This window comes from Lottia gigantea (genome assembly GCF_000327385.1).
Source record: "Lottia gigantea unplaced genomic scaffold LOTGIsca_1, whole genome shotgun sequence".
NCBI lineage: Eukaryota > Metazoa > Mollusca > Gastropoda > Lottiidae > Lottia > Lottia gigantea.
In genome coordinates, this window is record NW_008706746.1 from 9,240,135 (window position 1) to 9,260,607 (window position 20,473).

At 30.3% G+C, this 20,473-nt stretch overlaps 4 protein-coding genes across 4 annotated transcripts; 3 read left to right on the forward strand and 1 right to left on the reverse strand.

Moving 5' to 3' along the window:
* Nucleotides 1–1,953: 1,953 nt before the first annotated feature.
* LOTGIDRAFT_152562 (hypothetical protein) lies at nt 1,954–2,640 on the forward strand (the record flags this gene model as incomplete). Its single annotated transcript, XM_009045992.1, has 1 exon — nt 1,954–2,640. One exon carries the CDS (start codon nt 1,954–1,956, stop codon nt 2,638–2,640), a length of 687 nt encoding a protein of 228 aa, XP_009044240.1.
* Nucleotides 2,641–8,013: 5,373 nt separating this feature from the next.
* LOTGIDRAFT_152563 (hypothetical protein) lies at nt 8,014–9,491 on the reverse strand (the record flags this gene model as incomplete). Its single annotated transcript, XM_009045993.1, has 5 exons — nt 8,014–8,073; nt 8,344–8,436; nt 8,821–8,873; nt 9,151–9,214; nt 9,408–9,491. 5 exons carry the CDS (start codon nt 9,489–9,491, stop codon nt 8,014–8,016), a joined length of 354 nt encoding a protein of 117 aa, XP_009044241.1.
* A 1,023-nt stretch (nt 9,492–10,514) lies between these two features.
* On the forward strand, nt 10,515–12,986 carry LOTGIDRAFT_205592 (hypothetical protein; the record flags this gene model as incomplete). Its single annotated transcript, XM_009045994.1, has 6 exons — nt 10,515–10,551; nt 10,732–10,779; nt 11,101–11,190; nt 11,358–11,380; nt 11,667–11,740; nt 12,080–12,986. 6 exons carry the CDS (start codon nt 10,515–10,517, stop codon nt 12,132–12,134), a joined length of 327 nt encoding a protein of 108 aa, XP_009044242.1. The 3' UTR covers nt 12,135–12,986.
* Nucleotides 12,987–14,132: 1,146 nt separating this feature from the next.
* LOTGIDRAFT_103317 (hypothetical protein) lies at nt 14,133–18,429 on the forward strand (the record flags this gene model as incomplete). The annotated part of the gene is made up of 5 exons (XM_009045995.1): nt 14,133–14,259; nt 15,868–16,024; nt 17,166–17,350; nt 17,563–17,650; nt 18,120–18,429. 5 exons carry the CDS (start codon nt 14,133–14,135, stop codon nt 18,427–18,429), a joined length of 867 nt encoding a protein of 288 aa, XP_009044243.1.
* Between the last annotated feature and the right edge of the window lie 2,044 nt (nt 18,430–20,473).

A 20,473-nucleotide genomic window follows, 5' to 3' on the forward strand; every position in this document is an offset into this window, starting at 1 on the left:
TTATGTCTCCTAACTTATTCTGAAGGTTTCAGGTTTCAACCCAAAATACTGAACCATTATAAAGCCAAGCACCACAATCTGATTCCATATGCAGCCCCCACAAAAAGATAGTGACCTCTGCTCTATGCTTTTGTCAGATATTGATCACTTATTTATTACTCCATTGCAGTTTTTCATAAATTACGAGAGAGGGATTACTTGACACATTATTACAACTTCAGAAGAAAAATGACCCTCCTCCTTCGCCTACTCGATTTGGCTCAAAACCTTGTGGTGGTTCTGCGTGTCGTACCTGCGAACATGTACCTATTTCTCATTTCTTTAAAACAATAAAACCGGAAAAACTTTCTTAATGACTGACCAACTTTCATGAGGAGACCAAAATCTGATTTACCTAATTTCATGCGACATACAGTATATTGGAGAAACAAAGAACGCGCTGCAAACTAGTTTTAATGGCCATCGTTGCGATATAGTACATGGCAAAAACAGACCAATTTCCATTCACTTTAACCAACCCAACCATTCCATTGAAACTTGTTGATTATGCCAATTGAAAAGATACAACCTATGTCAAATATCAAGCCAAAGCAAAGAAGATTACAACGCTAGAGTTATTGGATGGACCAACTTCAAACTGTATATCCAAATGGTTTAAATATTCAACATACCAACCAGATAATACCCTTCGTTACCACTTACAATCATACTGCCACTAATGCCTCTCATATCATCAGACGCCACTACCAGACTCTTCAAGACCAATATCCTAATGTCTACAGCATGAGACTTGTTACAGCTTACAGAAGAAATAAAAATTTCATTAATATCCTAGTCCATGGTAGACTTAACCCTCAATAGACTTCAAATTTCTGACTATTCATATTAATGCTTTTTATTTTCTTATAGGAAAAGATTTTGTTTCACAATAATGGTTTTAATATAATATATAGTTATTATATTTTAGAAATCTTTTCAAGTATAATTTAAAAAGTTTATAATGAATAAAAAGTTTGCATACTGCCCCTTTATACTGTTTTTTTTTTGGTAATTCGAGGTTCACTGTAACTAAGTGAAGAGGAGTGGTTAACTAAATAGATTTAAAGATGGGTTCCCTTATTTTGATTTATGAATATGAAAATGCTAATACTTATATTAATAGAAAGTAGAGGTGCTCTTATGACTTGGAAAAATACCAGTTTGTTTCACATGTCCATAATGAATTCATAATTAGCTAAATTAGAAGAGAATTACCTGCAGAATTCCAATGAGTGACCAATCAAGAAAAGTCAAAAAGTCTTTTTTTGTTTATCCAGACTGTTCATACATGAACATTTATGATTGGTTAAAACTTTTGTCACGATATCAACATTCAATTACAGGTCAAGGTGAATTCAAACCAGAAGTCATGTAACCTACCACAATACATGTGGGTAATTGAAACCGGAACCCGTTGAATTTTTATCAATTTTTACAATATAAAGATCACTGCAACAAGGTAATAAATCGTAACATTAATCTCTATTTAACGTCCTACTTTTCTGCACCATTTGGGCAAATGAGAAGATATGCATGTAATGTCAACTAACTTATCAAATATTTCCTCATACATATATATATATGATGCAAGATCAAGCGTGAGACAAACAACCACAATATTAAATACTAACTTGTTCTAAAACTTTTTTGCTTTCTGCATAATCTGATAATATGTTACATGGATTCCATTATCATTGATATAGAATTTCACAACTTGATATTAAGTTGACAAACAAGTTACAGAGTGGCATTCAGCTCTGATATAGTGAATGCTGTAGTGGATCTCAAACATTGATTTTCTCCTTGTGATTGCATATATTCCATAGCCTTCTTCTTTTTTCAGGTTTTGAAGTGGACTTACTCAGGGACTTATATTGAATATATTGATCAAGATATCAACAGCTAACAGAAATCATGGCTGAAGCTACTGAAAATAGTGAGCTGCTGTTAAATTCATCTTCTACAGATATGGTTTTGGGTCCAAACTTGGACTTCAGGAGAACAGAGCAAATTCAATTTGACAACTCTCAGATACTTACCAATAATATAAGTCCATTGCCATCTCTAGCATTATTACAATCACAAATAGGCCTACCTCAAACTAAAGATTTCAAAGAGACAGGTTGTTCTGGGGTAGACCTTATAAAGATTATGAAAAGGTATAATCAATTCAGAGGATTAATAACTATACAAGAACTTAGACAAAAACTTAGATATAATCTTATTAATGTGGGAGGATACTTTGTTTCCATAAATAAAAACACCCCAGGACATATTGTGGGAGTCATGGTCTTACCAAATTATGTAATAGAATATTTTGATTCCGCAGGAAATGAACCAGCAGACTTAAATCCTGAATCAAATTACGAAGTTATTTATAATACAGTAAAATTACAAAATGATGGGAATATGACCTGTGGTCTGCATGCATGGTTTTTTCTGACTTTAAGGTTCCAAGACATTAGCATGGATGATATAATAAAATTATACCCTAGTCAATGTGATGATTTGACACTGGAAGATAATGACACCTTTGTCAATGACAAAATGAATGAAGACATAATAAAATGGCTATATTGGAGAAACAATCCAGCAACATAGAAGAACTTGTAGAAGTAATCTGGCTAAACACAAATGGGACACTTTTATTATTTTTCACAACTTTTTCTGTGATGTTATTGCAATAAGTTATCATAGAAACATTATAATTAATGTGTAATGAAAACTTTGATACTTTCAGTGCATTTTCTGTGATATTAACTGCTACCAGTCACTGTTAATATCTATCTACATTATAATAAACTAAAGTGCTATATAAAAGGATTTACAGTTTTATTTTTTTGAATTTATACTGCCAGTTTAGTGCCATATAACTCTTCACTGTGATTTTGGATACTTTCTGAGGATCAGAAATGGTGTAAAATGATGAAAATAAAGATTATTATTATATTACCATTTATCCAATTGGATATTGTTTTCAACCAAAGTGGCCAGTATACCCTGTCTGTGTTGTGGTCTGTAGAACAGAAGATTATAGAACATTATAGTGCTGCTTATTTATCCAGGATTTTAATTTTCCTGTGACTAAACATTGGCAGACCATTCTGTCGTCATTTTCATTATCTCAAATGGTTACAGAGACAACGAGAAAAACTAATATTTCAGCTACTATACTAGATCATCTGTACACTAATGTATCAAATAATATTCAAGAAATTAAAATACCTCCATACAGTCTAAGTGATCATTTTCCTGTAGTTTTCTCATTGAAGAATATTCAAAACTGTAAAAACTCTAAAAATAGGCACACACTAATTCGATATAGAAAATATAAAAGTTTCTAAACGATTTGATAAATTACATCAATGACAAAATTCCTCATGATTTCTTATTTAATTTACCCCTTATCACAGTCTAAGAAATACTAAGATATCTCAAAACCTTGAACCCAAAATGTCACGGGTTAGACAGTCTAGGCCCAAAAATTTTTAAAATGTCAGCCGAGGTTATTTCAGGTTCACTTACTCATATTATAAATTTATGTCTAACTAATTGTATTTTTCCAGATAGTTTAAAAGAAGCTAAAATAGTGCCAATATATAAAAAAAGGTCCCAAAGAAATTATTTCAAATTACAGAACAATTTCCTTTTTACCTACCATTTCTAAGATCTTCGAAAAACATATATCCACCAACATTAAGTCTTTCTTCCAAAATTTCAATTCATTTATGTTAACCAGTCGGGTTTTAGAGAGAACCATTCTTGTTCTACAGCACTAGTTAGAATCATAGATAACTGGCTTGAAGCTTTAAACCAAGGTACATTGACAGGTGTTGTCTACCTGGATTTTAGCAAACCTTTCGATCTTATAGACCACCAGCTCCTTCTTGATAAACTTACTTCATATAAATTTCACCTTTATTTGTTATATTTTATTAAATCGTATTTATCAAACCATACCCAAAAAGTTTGTCTTGGTAATTTTCAATCAATACATAGAACAATAAAAAGTGGTGTTCCTCAAGGATCCATCCTTGGACCACTTTTATTTTTTATTTTCATTAATGATCTTCCCCTTTTTATAAAGAATTCTACTTCTGAAATATTTGCTGACGATACTACCATATAATATTCTGGTGAAAAACTTGGCTGCATTCAGAGTTGTCTTCGGGAGGACTTAGACATTATCAGCCAATGGTGCCATGATAACGGTATGGTAATTAACACAAAGAAAACTAAAAGTATGTCAATAAAAAACGTAAGAGACAGTGATAAAAGTCTTTCTCTGTCCATTGGTAACCAGAAGTTAGACAATGTATTCAAAGCTGACTTACTCGGAATTACAATAGATGATCACTTAGACTGGGGAAAACATTTAACAAAGCTTCACTCGTTTGTGTCATCAAAAATATATCTTCTCAATAGAATTAAAATAAATCTACCAGTAGAAACCCGAATATTATTTTAGAATGCCTATATATTATCACATTTAAATTATTGTAATATTGAGTGGGGTAATGCTTTACAGAATAAACTTGACTTCCTATTTAAGCTATAGAAAAGGGCAGAGCGCAGTATCCTTGCCGCGAAATATGATGCAAGATTGGCAGACTAACTCTTGAACAACAAATTAAATATAACACTGGGATACTGACTAACAAAATAATGAACGGAAAATGTCCTCATTACTTTCAAAATTATTTTAGGTGACGATCTTCAATTTCTACCACAACTCTCTGTCTACTACGTTCGGAATAAAAAAAATTCATTACATTTACCCAAGTGCCGGATTGAGGCCATGAAAAGGATATTTAAATACAAGGCTAATTTACTCTGGAATTCATTACCTCAAGTACTTAAACAATCCAACAGTGTAGAATGTTTTAAAACAGGACTAAAAGAGAACTATGATAATAAGAGAGACTAGAATTATTTTTGTAAAGATGAATATTACATTTTTGTAAACTTTCAGGAATACAAGTGCCTATAATCAAAGTCAATAATTTGAAATGATAATAAAATTTATCCTACAAATGTTTAAATAATTTGTCTCCGAAGAATATATCGGATCTGTTGACTTTAGATAATAATCTGTATTGTACAAGATCCTGCATGTGTCTTAATCTTCGTCTACTGGTACCAACAAGGATCATGGATATGGAACAATTTATTTGAACAGTTAAAAATCTGTGACTCTTTTCAGAGAAAGTTAAAAATACATCTTTTTAGAAGAACCTTTCAATAGTAATCTTAATTCTATCGTTGGTTATTCAAAATAAATCCAAAGAGGCATAATTCTCTCATAATTATAACATTATCATTTCTTCTGTTTTATTCCTATCATATATTACCAAATTATTCAGTTTTATGTGTATCATAGTATTATCATTCCTTCAGTTTTATTAATATCATATATTATAACATTATCACTCCTTCAGTTTTATTAATATCATATATTATAACATTATAATTCCTTCAGTTTTATTAATATCATATAATATAACCTTATCATTCCTTCAGTTTTATTAATATCATATATTATAACATTATCATTCCTTTAGTTTTATTAATATCATATATTAGAACATTATCATTCCTTCAGTTTTATTAATATCATATATTATAACATTATAATTCCTTCAGTTTTATTAATATCATATATTATAACATTATCACTCCTTCAGTTTTATTAATATCATATATTATAACATTATCATTCCTTCAGTTTTATTAATATCATATATTAGAACATTATCATTCCTTCAGTTTTATTAATATCATATATTATAACATTATAATTCCTTCAGTTTTATTAATATCATATATTATAACATTATCATTCCTTTAGTTTTATTAATATCATATATTATAACATTATAATTCCTTCAGTTTTATTAATATCATATATTATAACATTATCATTCCTTTAGTTTTATTAATATCATATATTATAACATTATCATTCCTTCAGTTTTATTAATATCATATATTATAACATTATCATTCCTTCAGTTTTATTAATATCATATATTATAACATTATCATTCCTTCAGTTTTATTAATATCATATATTATAACATTATCATTCCTTTAGTTTTATTAATATCATATATTATAACATTATCATTCCTTCAGTTTTATTAATATCATATATTATAACATTATCATTCCTTCAGTTTTATTAATATCATATATTAGAACATTATCATTCCTTCAGTTTTATTAATATCATATAGCATAACATTATCATTCCTTCAGTTTTATTAATATCATATATTAGAACATTATCATTCCTTCAGTTTTATTAATATCATATATTATAACATTATCATTCCTTCAGTTTTATTAATATCATATATTATAACATTATCATTCCTTCAGTTTTATTAATATCATATATTATAACATTATCATTCCTTCAGTTTTATTAATATCATATATTATAACATTATCATTCCTTCAGTTTTATTAATATCATATATTATAACATTATCATTCCTTCAGTTTTATTAATATCATATATTAGAACATTATCATTCCTTTAGTTTTATTAATATCATATACTATAACATTATTATTACTCCTATCACAAGTTTAACATTATAATTCTTCTATTATATGTCAAAGTATTATGTATTAAAATGAACTTAATAATTGAGAGAACAAATCATGTACAACGGGGTGTAAGTGGAACAGGCCTCAGGAAATATTTTGTTCAACAGCAAGTAACCTAGTACTGACATGATAGACCAAGTTCTGAGAACTGTTAACAGAGGCATTTGCCTTGAAGTCTCAGTACACTCCCAGGTCCAAAAAGTATTTCAATATATCAATCCTTTAAAAATAAACAAGTTTTCCACTTTTTTCTGAACTATTAAATCTTCAATCCGCTTTATTTGAGCTTTGAATGCTGATTTTCTATAATTAGATAGAAAATAGGCATGCAAAATTTTGAAATACAAAATCATATCAAAGCAAGGATTCAACCATGAAAGAATCAAGTAAAGAGATTTAAAATATCACTGATTTTAAAAATGTATGCACTTCTAGTCAAGCACTCAAAAGTCTTTTCTTTCACAGATCTACATGAGCTAAACTTTCCAAAAGTAATAACATTTAAATTTATCAAATATCTTAAAACAGTAATAGTAAACCCTAAAAAAATCAAAGTATTGAAAAACTTACCTGATCAAGAGGTAACATTTCAAATTCATCACCAAGGAGAAAACATTCTGATCAATGTGTTTCTTCAAGAAGAAGAAGTGAACTCTGGGATGTCTGCAGTCACTATGAATATACAATACAGGTGTTGAGGTCTCTACCCAGGACTTTTTTCAACTCACCGTCAAACAATATAGTGTTGAGGTCTTTACCCAGGACTTATTTCAGCTCACCCTTAAGCTGTGAATATTACCCCTTTCCTAAACAGACAATTCTGTATATCTCTGAACTGAATTAATTCTTGATCAGAGATTTGACAAGGAAAGTTAAGAAAGTTAATCCACACAAATTTAGTACAGATTTCTATATGCTCCTGAATACAGTTCATCATAAACCTTGTGTTTGTAACTGATGACTGGGGATTAATCAACTCAAATAGATACTAACAGACAGTGGAATATTTGGTGGGTTTAAAAAACTCTTCCCCAAACTTACTACAAAGGTCTTTTACAAAAATGAGATATCTAAAATAGTGCTAGCGCGAAATATCGGCGAATCGATGTATGGCGATACGACATGCTGGGATACATGTATCGTATCACAACGTCGTATATTGATACTTGGCGATACCTTTTATTCCATAAAAAAAGTGCGGATTGTTTTATGATATAACAATTTTTTTCACTGAAATTGTTAGAAACTTTGTGTAAGACAGTAGACACTAACCACTTCTATCAACTATATCACCAAATATACGTGTTATTAAGTTATAAATTAATAAATATTGAAACTTTAAAGATATATTGATAATTTTTATCCCATTACTCCATATCGTATCGTATTGTGACATGACTGAGGATACCCAGCACTAGTCTAAAACATTCCAAAGAAAAATATACCAATCAATATCTTTATTAGGGCGATATATATACATTACCAGTATATTTTCTTATTAAAGGAATACTTTAATCAAAATCTAAAATATAAGCTGATTTCAACAATTCTTTTGATGAAGTTTGGTAAAAACTAAATAAGGAAGTTATCAGGTCAATTTTAGATATTTTGATAAATAAAGAAGCAAATTGTGGCTAAGATGCCTTTATCACCCAAAATCACTCAAGTTTAAGATTAAAGTATACTTACCTTCCCCCTACGTGTTTTATTTAAACTCTTCTTATCATAAATAAAATGACTGTCACTCTTTATTTCTATACAGGAATGCTGTTTAGATAAAGCCTATAATGCAATTTAAGTCAAAATCAGTAACTCTATCAGAACAATTTTTATATCATTGCCTGTATAGATCATTGTCAAATGTTGTATTCATGAAGTACTAATAATTGTTATTTACATATTAATTGTGCCTTATTATTCAATCTTCAATTACTAAATGCTATGTAAAGATGCCGTTGAAAACAGTTTATGCTTGAGTTCAATAAGGGGATATGTTTGAGTTGTTTCTCAATCAGGAGAGAATACTCTTTTTATTTATTCATATATTTTCAAATACAAAAGTGATGTGTTTCATCAATGTTTGTCTCACAAAGAGTTTATTGTAAGAGTGCATCTGCGGCCATCAAGGAACAATCTAATTCTTGCAAAGTGAACAGAGTAACTTACCTTGGTGGGAATACAAATGTCACAAGTTTCTTGTCGACCTATTATATTTTCTCCTGGAATATAAAATAATATCAAGAGGCTGATGATATGAATGATATAACCCCAAAATCTCCAAAAGGAATGCAGAGTAGACAAACCCTATCAATCAGTGGTATCAAATATTTTAATTGTTGAGCATACCTTGCAAAAAAAAAAAACATGCAACAAATGCTGTGCAGTTCACTGTATCAGAGTTGGAACTTCCATTTCCAAAACTAGCTTTTCTGATGAGGATCTTATATCTGAAACATGTGAAGACCGCAAAAGAGCTTTTAAATTTAAATTACTGACCTTCAAAAAGTGGATATTCTTTTTCCTCTAAATCTTTATATTTTAAAACTGTAAGAAATGCCACCTGAAAAACATACAAATTTTATCAAAACGATAAATGCTAAATGAACTTTATTGTAATTGCTTATAAACTAGTCATTTTCATAAAATCTTTTTAAAACTGGACAAATTTCCTTTGTTTCATCAGATTGAGATTTTTATAAAATTTACCTACAAGAACAAAGGTTGAAAACTATCATTTTGTAAATTAATCTTACAGTTTTTTCAGCAGTTTTCTCAGTGTTGTCTTCTGAGTCATCTTCAAAAGAATAACTAATAGCTTGAGTTTGGTCAAAATCCATTTTATCCAAATTTCAATTTGAACTGATTCACTTTCAAACAGATATTTATCTTTATCCTGGAATGAAATGTACTTATATTTTGATCAATCAGTCCATCATAACATCAGTCAGTCCAACATAACAATAAAAATTAGTCTACATCATTCAAACACTATTGCCATCCAACTTCACTACCTACTCAACTGCTGGCCGATATTTGTTGAGGGTGAATAAAGAGGTAATAACATGCTCTACTCTCTGACTACACTGCTTTCTAAGGTGCAGAAGAGTAGGACGTAAAACTCCATTCATTTCATTTACACTGCTTTCTGAATAGAATTTTGGCCATCTTTTTCACAGAAACTGAAATATCAATTACTACTGAGTCTTGGATTGCCTTTGGGTTGATGAAAATGTCAACCCCTGGAAAAATCATTATTTGTTAACATGTTTTTTTGGAGGGGAATTTTCAGTCTGAAAAGTAGGTTATTTTCACGGGAAATGTTTTGGATGTATTCAGACAGTAGTACATATTCCAAACAATAATCTGTCACCTCCCCTCCATTTTGCAGCAGGAATATTTACACCAAATTACACAACAATCCTGGATCTGGTGAAGCTTCAAGCAGTCATAATTGATGTCTACTTTCATTTTATTTTTGACACTAAACTGTGATAATGAGCTGAAAGGGGTGTCTCAGTTATTTTACCTGTTGATTCCCCGCTAGGCTTATAGCTCCATTGCAGTGTTATGACTAGATAGAAGCTAACCTATCCTACACATCTTTTTTAGTTAAATCAAGGGAGATTGTTTCTATTGATTATTTTTAGTACCTGAGTAAACAGCAATGTATCTACGTCTTCATAGGTCGAGGTCTTCCCGCAATCTGAACTGCGCTTGCGCATCTTCATCTCGTTCTATAAATAAGACGAGAATTTGCGAGATTCTATCTGCAAGGTGCGATAACTCTGTATTTCCCTTACGAGGAAAGAAAAAGAACATTTTTCTGCAAAATTATAAAATTTAGATGTTGATTTAATAAGATGGGAGTTACAATTGAAGAGCTTAGTCCAGGAGATGGTAAGCATTCAAATAAACTGTTTCGTTTCGATTGGATTTTTGAAGAAAGCAAAAAATCGTTGAGAAAGATGCAATAAGAAATTGAATATCTGATCATGTAATTTTATATTAAAAGTTCAGTGTGACACTGACATTGTAAATGATTCAATGGTTTTTAGTATAACTCTGTGATAATTTCAGGAAGGACATTTCCGAAGAAAGGTCAGCTTGTCGTTGTGCATTACACAGGTAAAATTTACTATTGCACAATAACAAATTCGATAAATCTCACATTAATGAACAGAATACAAATTTTGTAATGTTGTAATTAATGTAACATTGCATAAATAAAGCAGGAAACGATTCAACAGTGTATTAAACACTTAAGTTAACTAAACTGCAAATAGAAATTATTATCTAGATTTCTGGTTAGATAAAATAATATTGTCAGTTAGAGAGGCCTTAAGGATATCTTTGTTTTGCCTATGTCTCAGTTTCTTACTGCAAACTGTGACAATATATATATTTTTCTTATTTTTATTCATGAATGTTTCTTCGCATTTATAACAGGAACATTAGACAATGGGGATGTATTTGACTCTTCAAGAGATAGAGGGGTACCATTTAAATTTCATTTAGGAAAAGGAGAAGTAATAAAAGGTATTGTTGATTATTTTAACGGGTCACTTTCCTAAACAGATAAATAGATCACTAATATATACACCTTTTCATATCCTACCCTTTTCAAATTCTTTATGAATAATGTATGAATTTATATGATCATGGCATCTTGTTTTGTGATTTTCATGAAATTTTGTATTTTGCAGGTTGGGAAGAAGGTATAGCAAAAGTACGTATTTATTTCACATATTATCTGATTAATTTCACATTTCCACCAGCATCAATGCATTTTTGTTTTTGCAGATTACCACCTTTTACACAACAAGGTTCCTTAATTGAAGTTCTGAAAAGCTTGCACCAACAACTTTGATACAAATATTTGAAGATAACAGATATTCCTGACTTGATGGTCAATGTTTTCATGAGTCTGCATAGGGCTGGCTCTCATTCCTTACATTCATTCATTCATTACTATATTCACATATAGTTAATCAGAGTTTAAATTTATTTTTCAGATGAGTGTTGGTCAGAGAGCAAGGTTAACATGTTCACCAGATTATGCTTATGGTAATAGAGGTCACCCTGGTGTATATCCTTTTTCAATCAATAATCAATTGTTATTATCGGTTTGTCATTTGGTAGAACAAGAGCCCTGGTTTCCAACTTATACCCCCTGGGTAACAAGGGAACACCTATGTCATAAAATAATTCATAAAATTCCTTTGAAGTATTGAATCGTTTCATTGCACTATGGTACTTATGGTACTTATTGTCGCATGAAGGTGCAAAGAGCCTGAAAGCACAAGGGTGTAAATGAAAGAATATTTTTCGCAATATTTGGCTCCTTTATTTGTATGTTAGTTCACACTATTGACACTTTTTAAGCAGCTTGCAGATTATAATATAGATTTTCCTTAACTAGTCTTACTATTCCACCAAAAGCTACATTAAGGTTTGATGTAGAGTTATTACGATTAGAATAAAGAAAACAAAGATTTATATTTATATGATGAATGTATGTGAGTGTTTTCATGTGAACAATAATAACTGAACAGTTATGAAGTGATGAACAGTTGAATATGATGAAAGAAATAACGGGATTGTTCACAGTCTTGGAATTCTTCTATTCACAGGAATAAAGATGTGTTTACAGTACATGTGTGGACTCTTGTGGTTTAGTTTTTTCCTTGAGACATTTGACAGTTTACAGGCCTAGAGTAGTGTCTTGTCACCCACAAAACATTGTTCAAAAAATGTCTAATTGAAAAAAAAATAAATCAACAGTCTTGTTTTACTCACTCCAAGGAATTTATTGTTTGACTTGAAATAGGTCAGCATTAAATGGATTTATCTTTTGGAAAATATCAGTTTAAAGATTAAATGGAGTTAACAGAAATTTTTACGTGTTTAATTGTTTCCTGTTACTGATTACATAATATGTTGTGTGATTCCATAGTTCAGTCCATGAGCCTTGGTAATTGCTGTGGACATTGTGAGATAGAATATTATCCTACAGCAAAATTCAACATTGATTGTTGGATATTAATGCATTGTGTGTCAGGTGTATTCAAAAGCAAGGTGATAATTGTGTTGTCTGTCACCATCTTTACTGCAGTTGGATTTGTCTGCTGAGAAATTTATATGTATGGTTAAAATGAATACCAGTTCTGTGTTTTATATTTTTTCTTTTAACTGTTTTCTATATTCATTTTATGAAATTCAGTCGGGTTTGTTTTTAGAATTAAGGTGATTTGATTGGTTGTTTACTATCACATTTGTCAAAGAAATGAAATCATGAAATCCATGCAATTTTGTAATAAGAATATGTTTTAATGATATTTGCTCTCAAATGTGTTTTTATTTGCATTTAAGTGTAATAGAAATATATGGTTCTTTTAGGAAATACCGATTCAGCTGCGATATGATTAAGATTTGATTGTTGAACATAAGTTATAAAGCATTTCACAATCTAACTTCTTCAGATCTGAGAATGGGTGAAGTGAATGTAGAAATTGAGGGACAAAATATCTGGAGATGCTTTTTAATTGGATTGCCGGAAGATCCCCATGAGATGTGTTCTGATTTTACTGTTAATGTAACATTTTATTAGCCATCAAAAAAACAGCGCAAGGAAAGTATCCTTAGAACACAAGTAGTTCCTATGACATAGGACCCATTCAAACTAGATATTATTTGAAATTACTATGTAATGAATAATAAAATGTTATAAGTATTAACATAGTTTTCTTTTTAATTTTAAACAGCTGATTCCCAGTCGAAGTGAAGTCACCTGCAAAAAAAATACTAAACATGACTACTAGATTAACATTTGAATCATATCCGTTACAAAACATCATTAATCCAAATGATTTAGAGTGTATGTCTAGAACTCGAAGTCATTTTTAGTTGGACAGACGAAGGCAATGAAGTTATTAAAGGGATTGTAAAGAGGTTTTCAAAATTTTGTATGTATATCAAGAACATTGTCAGCATCAATATTCGCCATTCCAATTTTCAATCTGTCTTTCCTGCAATTCCACTACAACTAAGTGTTTGATGACGTCACTAATCAAAAAGTATGTTTCATCACATATGGAAAACGCTTAGTTTTAGTGCAATTGCAGGAACTACAGAAGTCTGACTGAAAATTGGAATGGCCCAAATTGATGCTTATAGTGTCCCAGATACACATGAAAAATTTACAAAACCTCTAACATCAGCTCAACTTAAAAGATATGATTTATTTTTCTTAGAATTAAATTTCTGTACACCCATTCCAATGAAATGATTCAATTATTCCCAGTCAATGAATGATTTCAATAGAGATGTCAGACCACAAACAACTATACATAAAGTTACGTCCCTTGAATAGCGGCGCCAGTGTTGCGTGGCAGTACATCTTCATCACTTGCCGGCTCATATTCCATCGTTTCTGTCTGCTGTGATCTTTTTCGCTTTGTTCGGCAGACAAGAGACTCAAGATGGATCCACAAACTTTCATGGAAGTCGCCACAGTTGTGACGAAACTGAAAATGTATCCATATTTCGACATAGCACATTATTTATTGATGTGTATTTCAGTGCGAGATGATATGCCCCAACCTCAAGGTGAGTTCTGATGTTACCTTTTTCTTACTATACATTACGAATAGCTTATCATCACTCAGACTCTACTAGTCGTTGAGCTAAAAATAAATAATAATGCCAATGGTATGAGTACTAATACATGTAAATTGGTGTAGTAAGAAAAAGATAGAGATAAGACTATGGTACCAGTAGTCTAATAATGCACAATGTAATTAACTCTGTTGCACATAGTTGCACTTTGTATTATAATTATACCAATATGCTTCTTGATTGTAAACAATATTTTATTTTGTATAACAATGTTTGATACACCTTCTGATATATAGACATAATTCTGTTATAAACCCAATGTCAAGCCATAATCCCATATGTTTCTCCTAAAAGCTATAAGTTTTCAAAATGAATTGCTGTTAATGTCTGTTTAAATAAAGATATTTGTTTAAGTGTAATAACAGTTAGCAGTGTTGGCAGTATTTCTGATGCTGATGATAATTAACATATCACATAATAATTATTCTGTAATATTTGCACTGTTTTAAATATTTTTTCATGCCTTGTCTGGGACAGTGTAAGATAAAAAAATAATAGGTCACATGATTTAGTTAGTTTCCAGAATTGCTGCGAGGCATATATTTATAAAATCTGTGATTCAAATATGAAGACATAGATTGATTTCTATAAGAAGAAATGTAATGAGATGCTGTAATTTATAAACTTATTTTAACGTTCCATAAGCAGTCTATCTTGTAAAGAATATTGAATGAATATACGATCAAAGCCAGGAAAGATTATCTTTTTGAAACACATTATGAGGTCGAAATCAATCAAGGAATATTTTAAATTTATCATTTTTATGATAACTTGTACAAAATCATTCTCAGCAATGTTCAAGTTCACAAAAAGAGATTCATACAAATGCGACGCCATTGTAAAAAGAATAACATATAATTTACCAAGGTATTTTCCTTTAACAAAATCGGATGCACTAAGGGTTGTTACAAAAATCTTATAAGAAAATCCGGGTCACAATGCTGTATTGATATTGAATAGGAAATACAAGATTGATATTTGAACATCTGATGATATGATTCTATGATATTGATTATATGATACCAGTAACATAATAACATAGCAGGTTTAAATATAATGAGATCTCGCCTCAAACATCAGGAACTAATTATATCTATTATATACTGTATTAGTCTCTTTTTGATAATGGAAATGGATTTTTCCAGTAGATCTATAATTGATTTTGCTATTAACGAAATTACTGTTATAATAAAATTTCTGGTGAAGAACAAACATAGGTTCAATCCTTGCATGTCTAATTACTTAATAATAGAAAGAATATCAACCATAAGCAGTAGGCTTAATAATAAAGTAAAAACTGAAATTGAATGAAACACTATATTATTAGCCTATATATTGTTCAGTGGACTTGTTTAGTATTATTAGTCATTGTAATACAACAGAAATAGTACAAAGTTATTAATTGAAAAGCTTTAAATTTCCATTAAGTAATGTATGCCTACTTATTGGCCAAGTTAAATAATTTGATATTATATTCCTTTCTAAGAGGGTATCTTTATTTTATGTCCTTTTTTTTCTTCAATTCAGCTACTGGACAAGGGACACCACCCTTCTGGAGAAAACATCCTCTATCAACGTGGGTCTCTTCAATGTTGATATGTTTTGCTGGAGGTATTATAGCTAACTTACTACTGGGTGAACCGTTAATAGCACCTTTGAAAGATCATCGTAGCATTTTAACTGCTACTATTGTTTGGTAAGTTTTCGGAACTTCTATGTCTAAGTCCTAAGACCCCTCTTCAAAAAATTATCTTTTTGTAAATTGAAACCATTCTCATTATTCTCTTTTATAGTAAAGTAATAGTTTATAAATGCTGACTCATGCAGATTGGCATTCATCCGAACATGTGTTTGAGATGTCCATTTATGCACGGTTCACTTTAACTGTACTTGGACTTCTTATGAGCTTATTTATCTAACCTAAATATGTATATGAATCATATACACTTAAATCTACTGGAAAATACCATCTTTTAAATGAAAAAAGTAGATTACATAAATTATGTATATAGTCTTTGAATGACATTTAAAAATATTCAATAGGAGTGCTATAGAAAAATCTGATGTTTTTTTTTATGTATAACATTTCTTTTGATTTGAATCTTAATTTAAAATGATAAAAAATGAAAGAATATTTTTAGAAAGATGTTTAAAAGATCAATCTTCTGTTATTTGTTTATGAATACTTATGAAGGTCAAAGTAAAGTATTAATAACTGTAAAAGCTGTTAGAATAAGATGATATTATTAAATTAGAATCCCCATGATGCTATCATCTGTATAACAGACATAGGGGTAGAATAACCTTCTCTTGTTTTTTGTTGATTTTATGTTCTTTCTTTTTAACCTGTGTTTGCTCAACTGGAGTTTCATTGTTAAAATTATTTTGTTAAACGAAAATAAACTAGGTTGGAATTATTGCATGAGTTATATTTCTCAAAGTGAATGGATTTCCTCCCTTTGTTCAACTGGGTTAGTTATATGGTCTCATTTAGCGCTTTATGGCCTCATCGACGGATAATATTACCACATTTTTTCATTTTTCTTAACTGCGCATGGGTAAACAGAAGTGCCAGCAAAATAACGAAAAGAAAACTAAACTGGTTCACGGCTAAATATCCACTGCGTAAAATTATTTATAATTAATTCCAAGTGATCGTCCATTGACCTGGGTTGCAGAATGGTTATAGATAAAGAAAGTGCACTGAAATTATTAAAGAGATGGAGAATCCATTCACAAATAAACAGTACGCAGAAATATTGATGTGTTAAATAGCCCATTAAGTTTAAGAAAATTTGATGTTATTATTTTTTTATTTACATATGTATTTATTTCAGGTATTTTGTATTTTATTCCCCATTTGACCTGGTCTATAAACTCACCAAGTTATTACCTTTCAAGGTACCTATTTCAATGTTAAAAGAGTGTCAGAGAGCACATAAAGTCTACCATGCTGTGATCCACACAGCTAAAATCTACCCCAATTCTTACCTAGTTATTATACTGATTGGAACCATTAAAGGTAGGTAGTCTGGTGTTTAAACCGTGGTTCACTTTAACCAACTCGTTCGTGAGGTGGCAGATTTTTCATAGCAGCCCATTCTCATATGATATGCATGAGTTTTGTGGATGTGTTCACTATTTACAAAACAAAGCAAAAAAAATCACTGACAGTTATAGTTGACAGTCTTGTATTATATATGTTTTATAACATTTGTCAATTTGTTTATTTAGGTGCTGGCAGTGGTTTGATGAAGAATTTTGAAAGATTGGTGAGAGGTGTTTGGGTCCCAGGATCTAATGAAATCTTACAACCAACATAGTAAGTATATCCCTTCATTTCAACATAGTTTCTTGTTAGCTTAAACTTTCAATTTGCAAAGTTTTCGTCTTTTCATACCATAAATTGCTTTGCAATACTTTGCTATATTGCTAGTGTGAATTATACAAAACATAAAGAACTGCAGCCCATTTTGTATTGGGTAGAATAAATGATAATTGAACACACCCCAGGCTAGATTGTTGGCAACATGTTATTTAAAATATTATCTCTTAGACTTGGACATGATATTTAATGATCTTGCAGACAAATTTACTGACTATATTAGCAAAAAAGTAAATGTATATCATATACTGCAAGAAGAAACTTTATATCAAACCCAAAGAGCTTTTTCAGTGTGAGAACTGAGGATATTGCACCTATTTGTATTTCTAAGTTAACCAACATATTGATTGGCCCCACAAAACCTGTTTGAGACTCAAAAACTAACATAAAGATTTATCAATTTCAGTGCAAGTAAAGCTGTTTGTTTGTCTGCTATAGTGTTTTTACTGGAAAGATTAAACTATATCACAGTACCACATCCTGTTGTTTACTTCGGTGTTGTTATATTCTTTGTTTATTTCAAACTTTCCTCAATTATCCTGGGAATCCATGATCCTTTTGCACCATTCGAGAACCTGTTCTGTGCTGTTTTTATGGGAGGAATGTGGGATGCCATGAAGAGAGCTGCTAATCGTGAACCCAAGAAAGAAGAAAAAGAAGGAGACATTAGAAATGATGTCATGACAAAGAGCAAAGAAGAAAAGAAAAAGGATTAAACTTCAAAGTTAAAGTCAAAGTTTATTGCATTCAAACCTGATCTGATTAACATATCTCCTGACCTAAAGGTCATAGGTCATGATGAATACAATTATTTTCTAAGATTTAAGAAAGAAAGGAATTGCCTTATTGATGTTGACATTGGTTGTAAACATAAGGCCCATATTTAGTTTTTCGAATTTAAGTGCTGGTTAGATTAATAGTGTACAATTAGAATAGTGTTCACTCTTGCACCTTCTACCAATGTAAAAGCGAATTAAATATGGGCCTTAGAAAGAAAAAATATTTTGAAAAGCCATGCCCTGAAAAATAAATTCGAGTGTTGTGCTTTCATTGCGGTCTTCCTTGTATTAATTGTGACTTAAACTGAAGTTTTAATTTAACTGCCTTAAAATCAAAATGATGTACCCAGTACTTAGCTAAAAGCATTAAATAATTTTATTATTACCAGTCATATCTTAGACTGTAGTTAGACGAAAGAGTCCCAGTACCAGGGCTGTTGATTTGGCAGTATTTGCCAGACATGGTGGCCTAGATGTGATTACTCTATTGAATGCCTTTCCTCTGAATAACAAGATGATATGCCTGTCAATCAGTTGTAGAGAATATGAGTGTTATATCATTCCCTAGTGTCAATGTAATGCTGCTTGTTTTTTCTAGCACAGAAAAATTCCCATCCTGTGGTCATTGTACCTAAAACTTTAAGTCTTTATCATTCATGTAGCAGAGTATAGTCATTGTTATTTATTACATTAGTTAGATGATATATTAGTTTTATTAGTTCATTAGTTAGATATTAGTATTATTCATAGAGAGGTTATTTATGACCTAAGGCCTTTAAAACCACTGTTCTACTTTAAACCAAAATCACTCTACGTGTATTGTCTATAAAATTTGTGTATGAATCTAGAGTTTGTGTTTATTAAAGTCACGTGTACCTTGTATGTATGTGTTTGGTGATGGATTGTATTTTATATTTAATGTTTATAAACTGTGCAAAAACTACGCAAATTATAAAGTTTGTATGTATGTTTATGTGTTCTAATTATCCAATTGTTTTGTTGTGTCTATGTGATTAAATGTGTTTGTATAAATGCTTATAGGATGAGCAAAGATATTTGTACATTACTAAGAGTTAGTCTATTTTGTTTTGTAATTGAAACTACATAATTCATATTTATGCTGTGTTCATTATTACTAAAATAATATGGACTGCTTGTGTTTATGTTTTGATTCATAGGTAGATGTGCACAAATATTTTTACTTAAATGTATTTGTTGTTTTGTTATTGTCAAAGTTTTAGAAATGTGTATAAACTACACAATTTATAAGATTGAAAGGTTTTATGAGTTTTAATATTCAGATGTATTCCTGTTCACTTTTCTTAAACTGTGCATTATCTACGCATTGGTTAAAATCCCTTGTTTGAGAAAAAGTCCTTATATTGATGTGTTCCTTTGTTTTTTGTTTTGTGTGCCTGAGATAGCACTCCTTTTTAATTTCTTTTTTATGTTATAATAATCACAAGCTAGATGCCTTTAGAACTTTCAGACAATCCTGATGATTTTGAATATATTTTTTTTCGTCACTTTTAATTCAATACCTCTAATTTTTGTATCAGCATTGTTTTTTTTGTATGTGGTATAAGTACTATGAAACCTAGGGCATTTTGAGAATTTAAATTTTGATAGTATCTTACATTGTAAAAATAAAGAGTATTTTAATTCTTATAGGCATGGGAGCCCAAAATTGTGGAAAGCAATTATAACTTCCTGAAATATCCATTTTTGGTACTCAGAAAAGTATGAACATTTTAACCGGAATTTTTCTCATTGCTGCCAGACAAGATCTCCCTTGCTTACATTAACTTTGTAACTTACAGTTGAATTGGTATTATTTAAAATGCTTATTTTTATTGTTGATAACTTGGTATGGATAGTTAGGCCTATGTTTAAAAAATAAACCTGACAACACCTTTAATTAACCCATCATAGTCTTATTTTCTTAAAAGGAATATATATATATATAGAATTATTTCCCCTA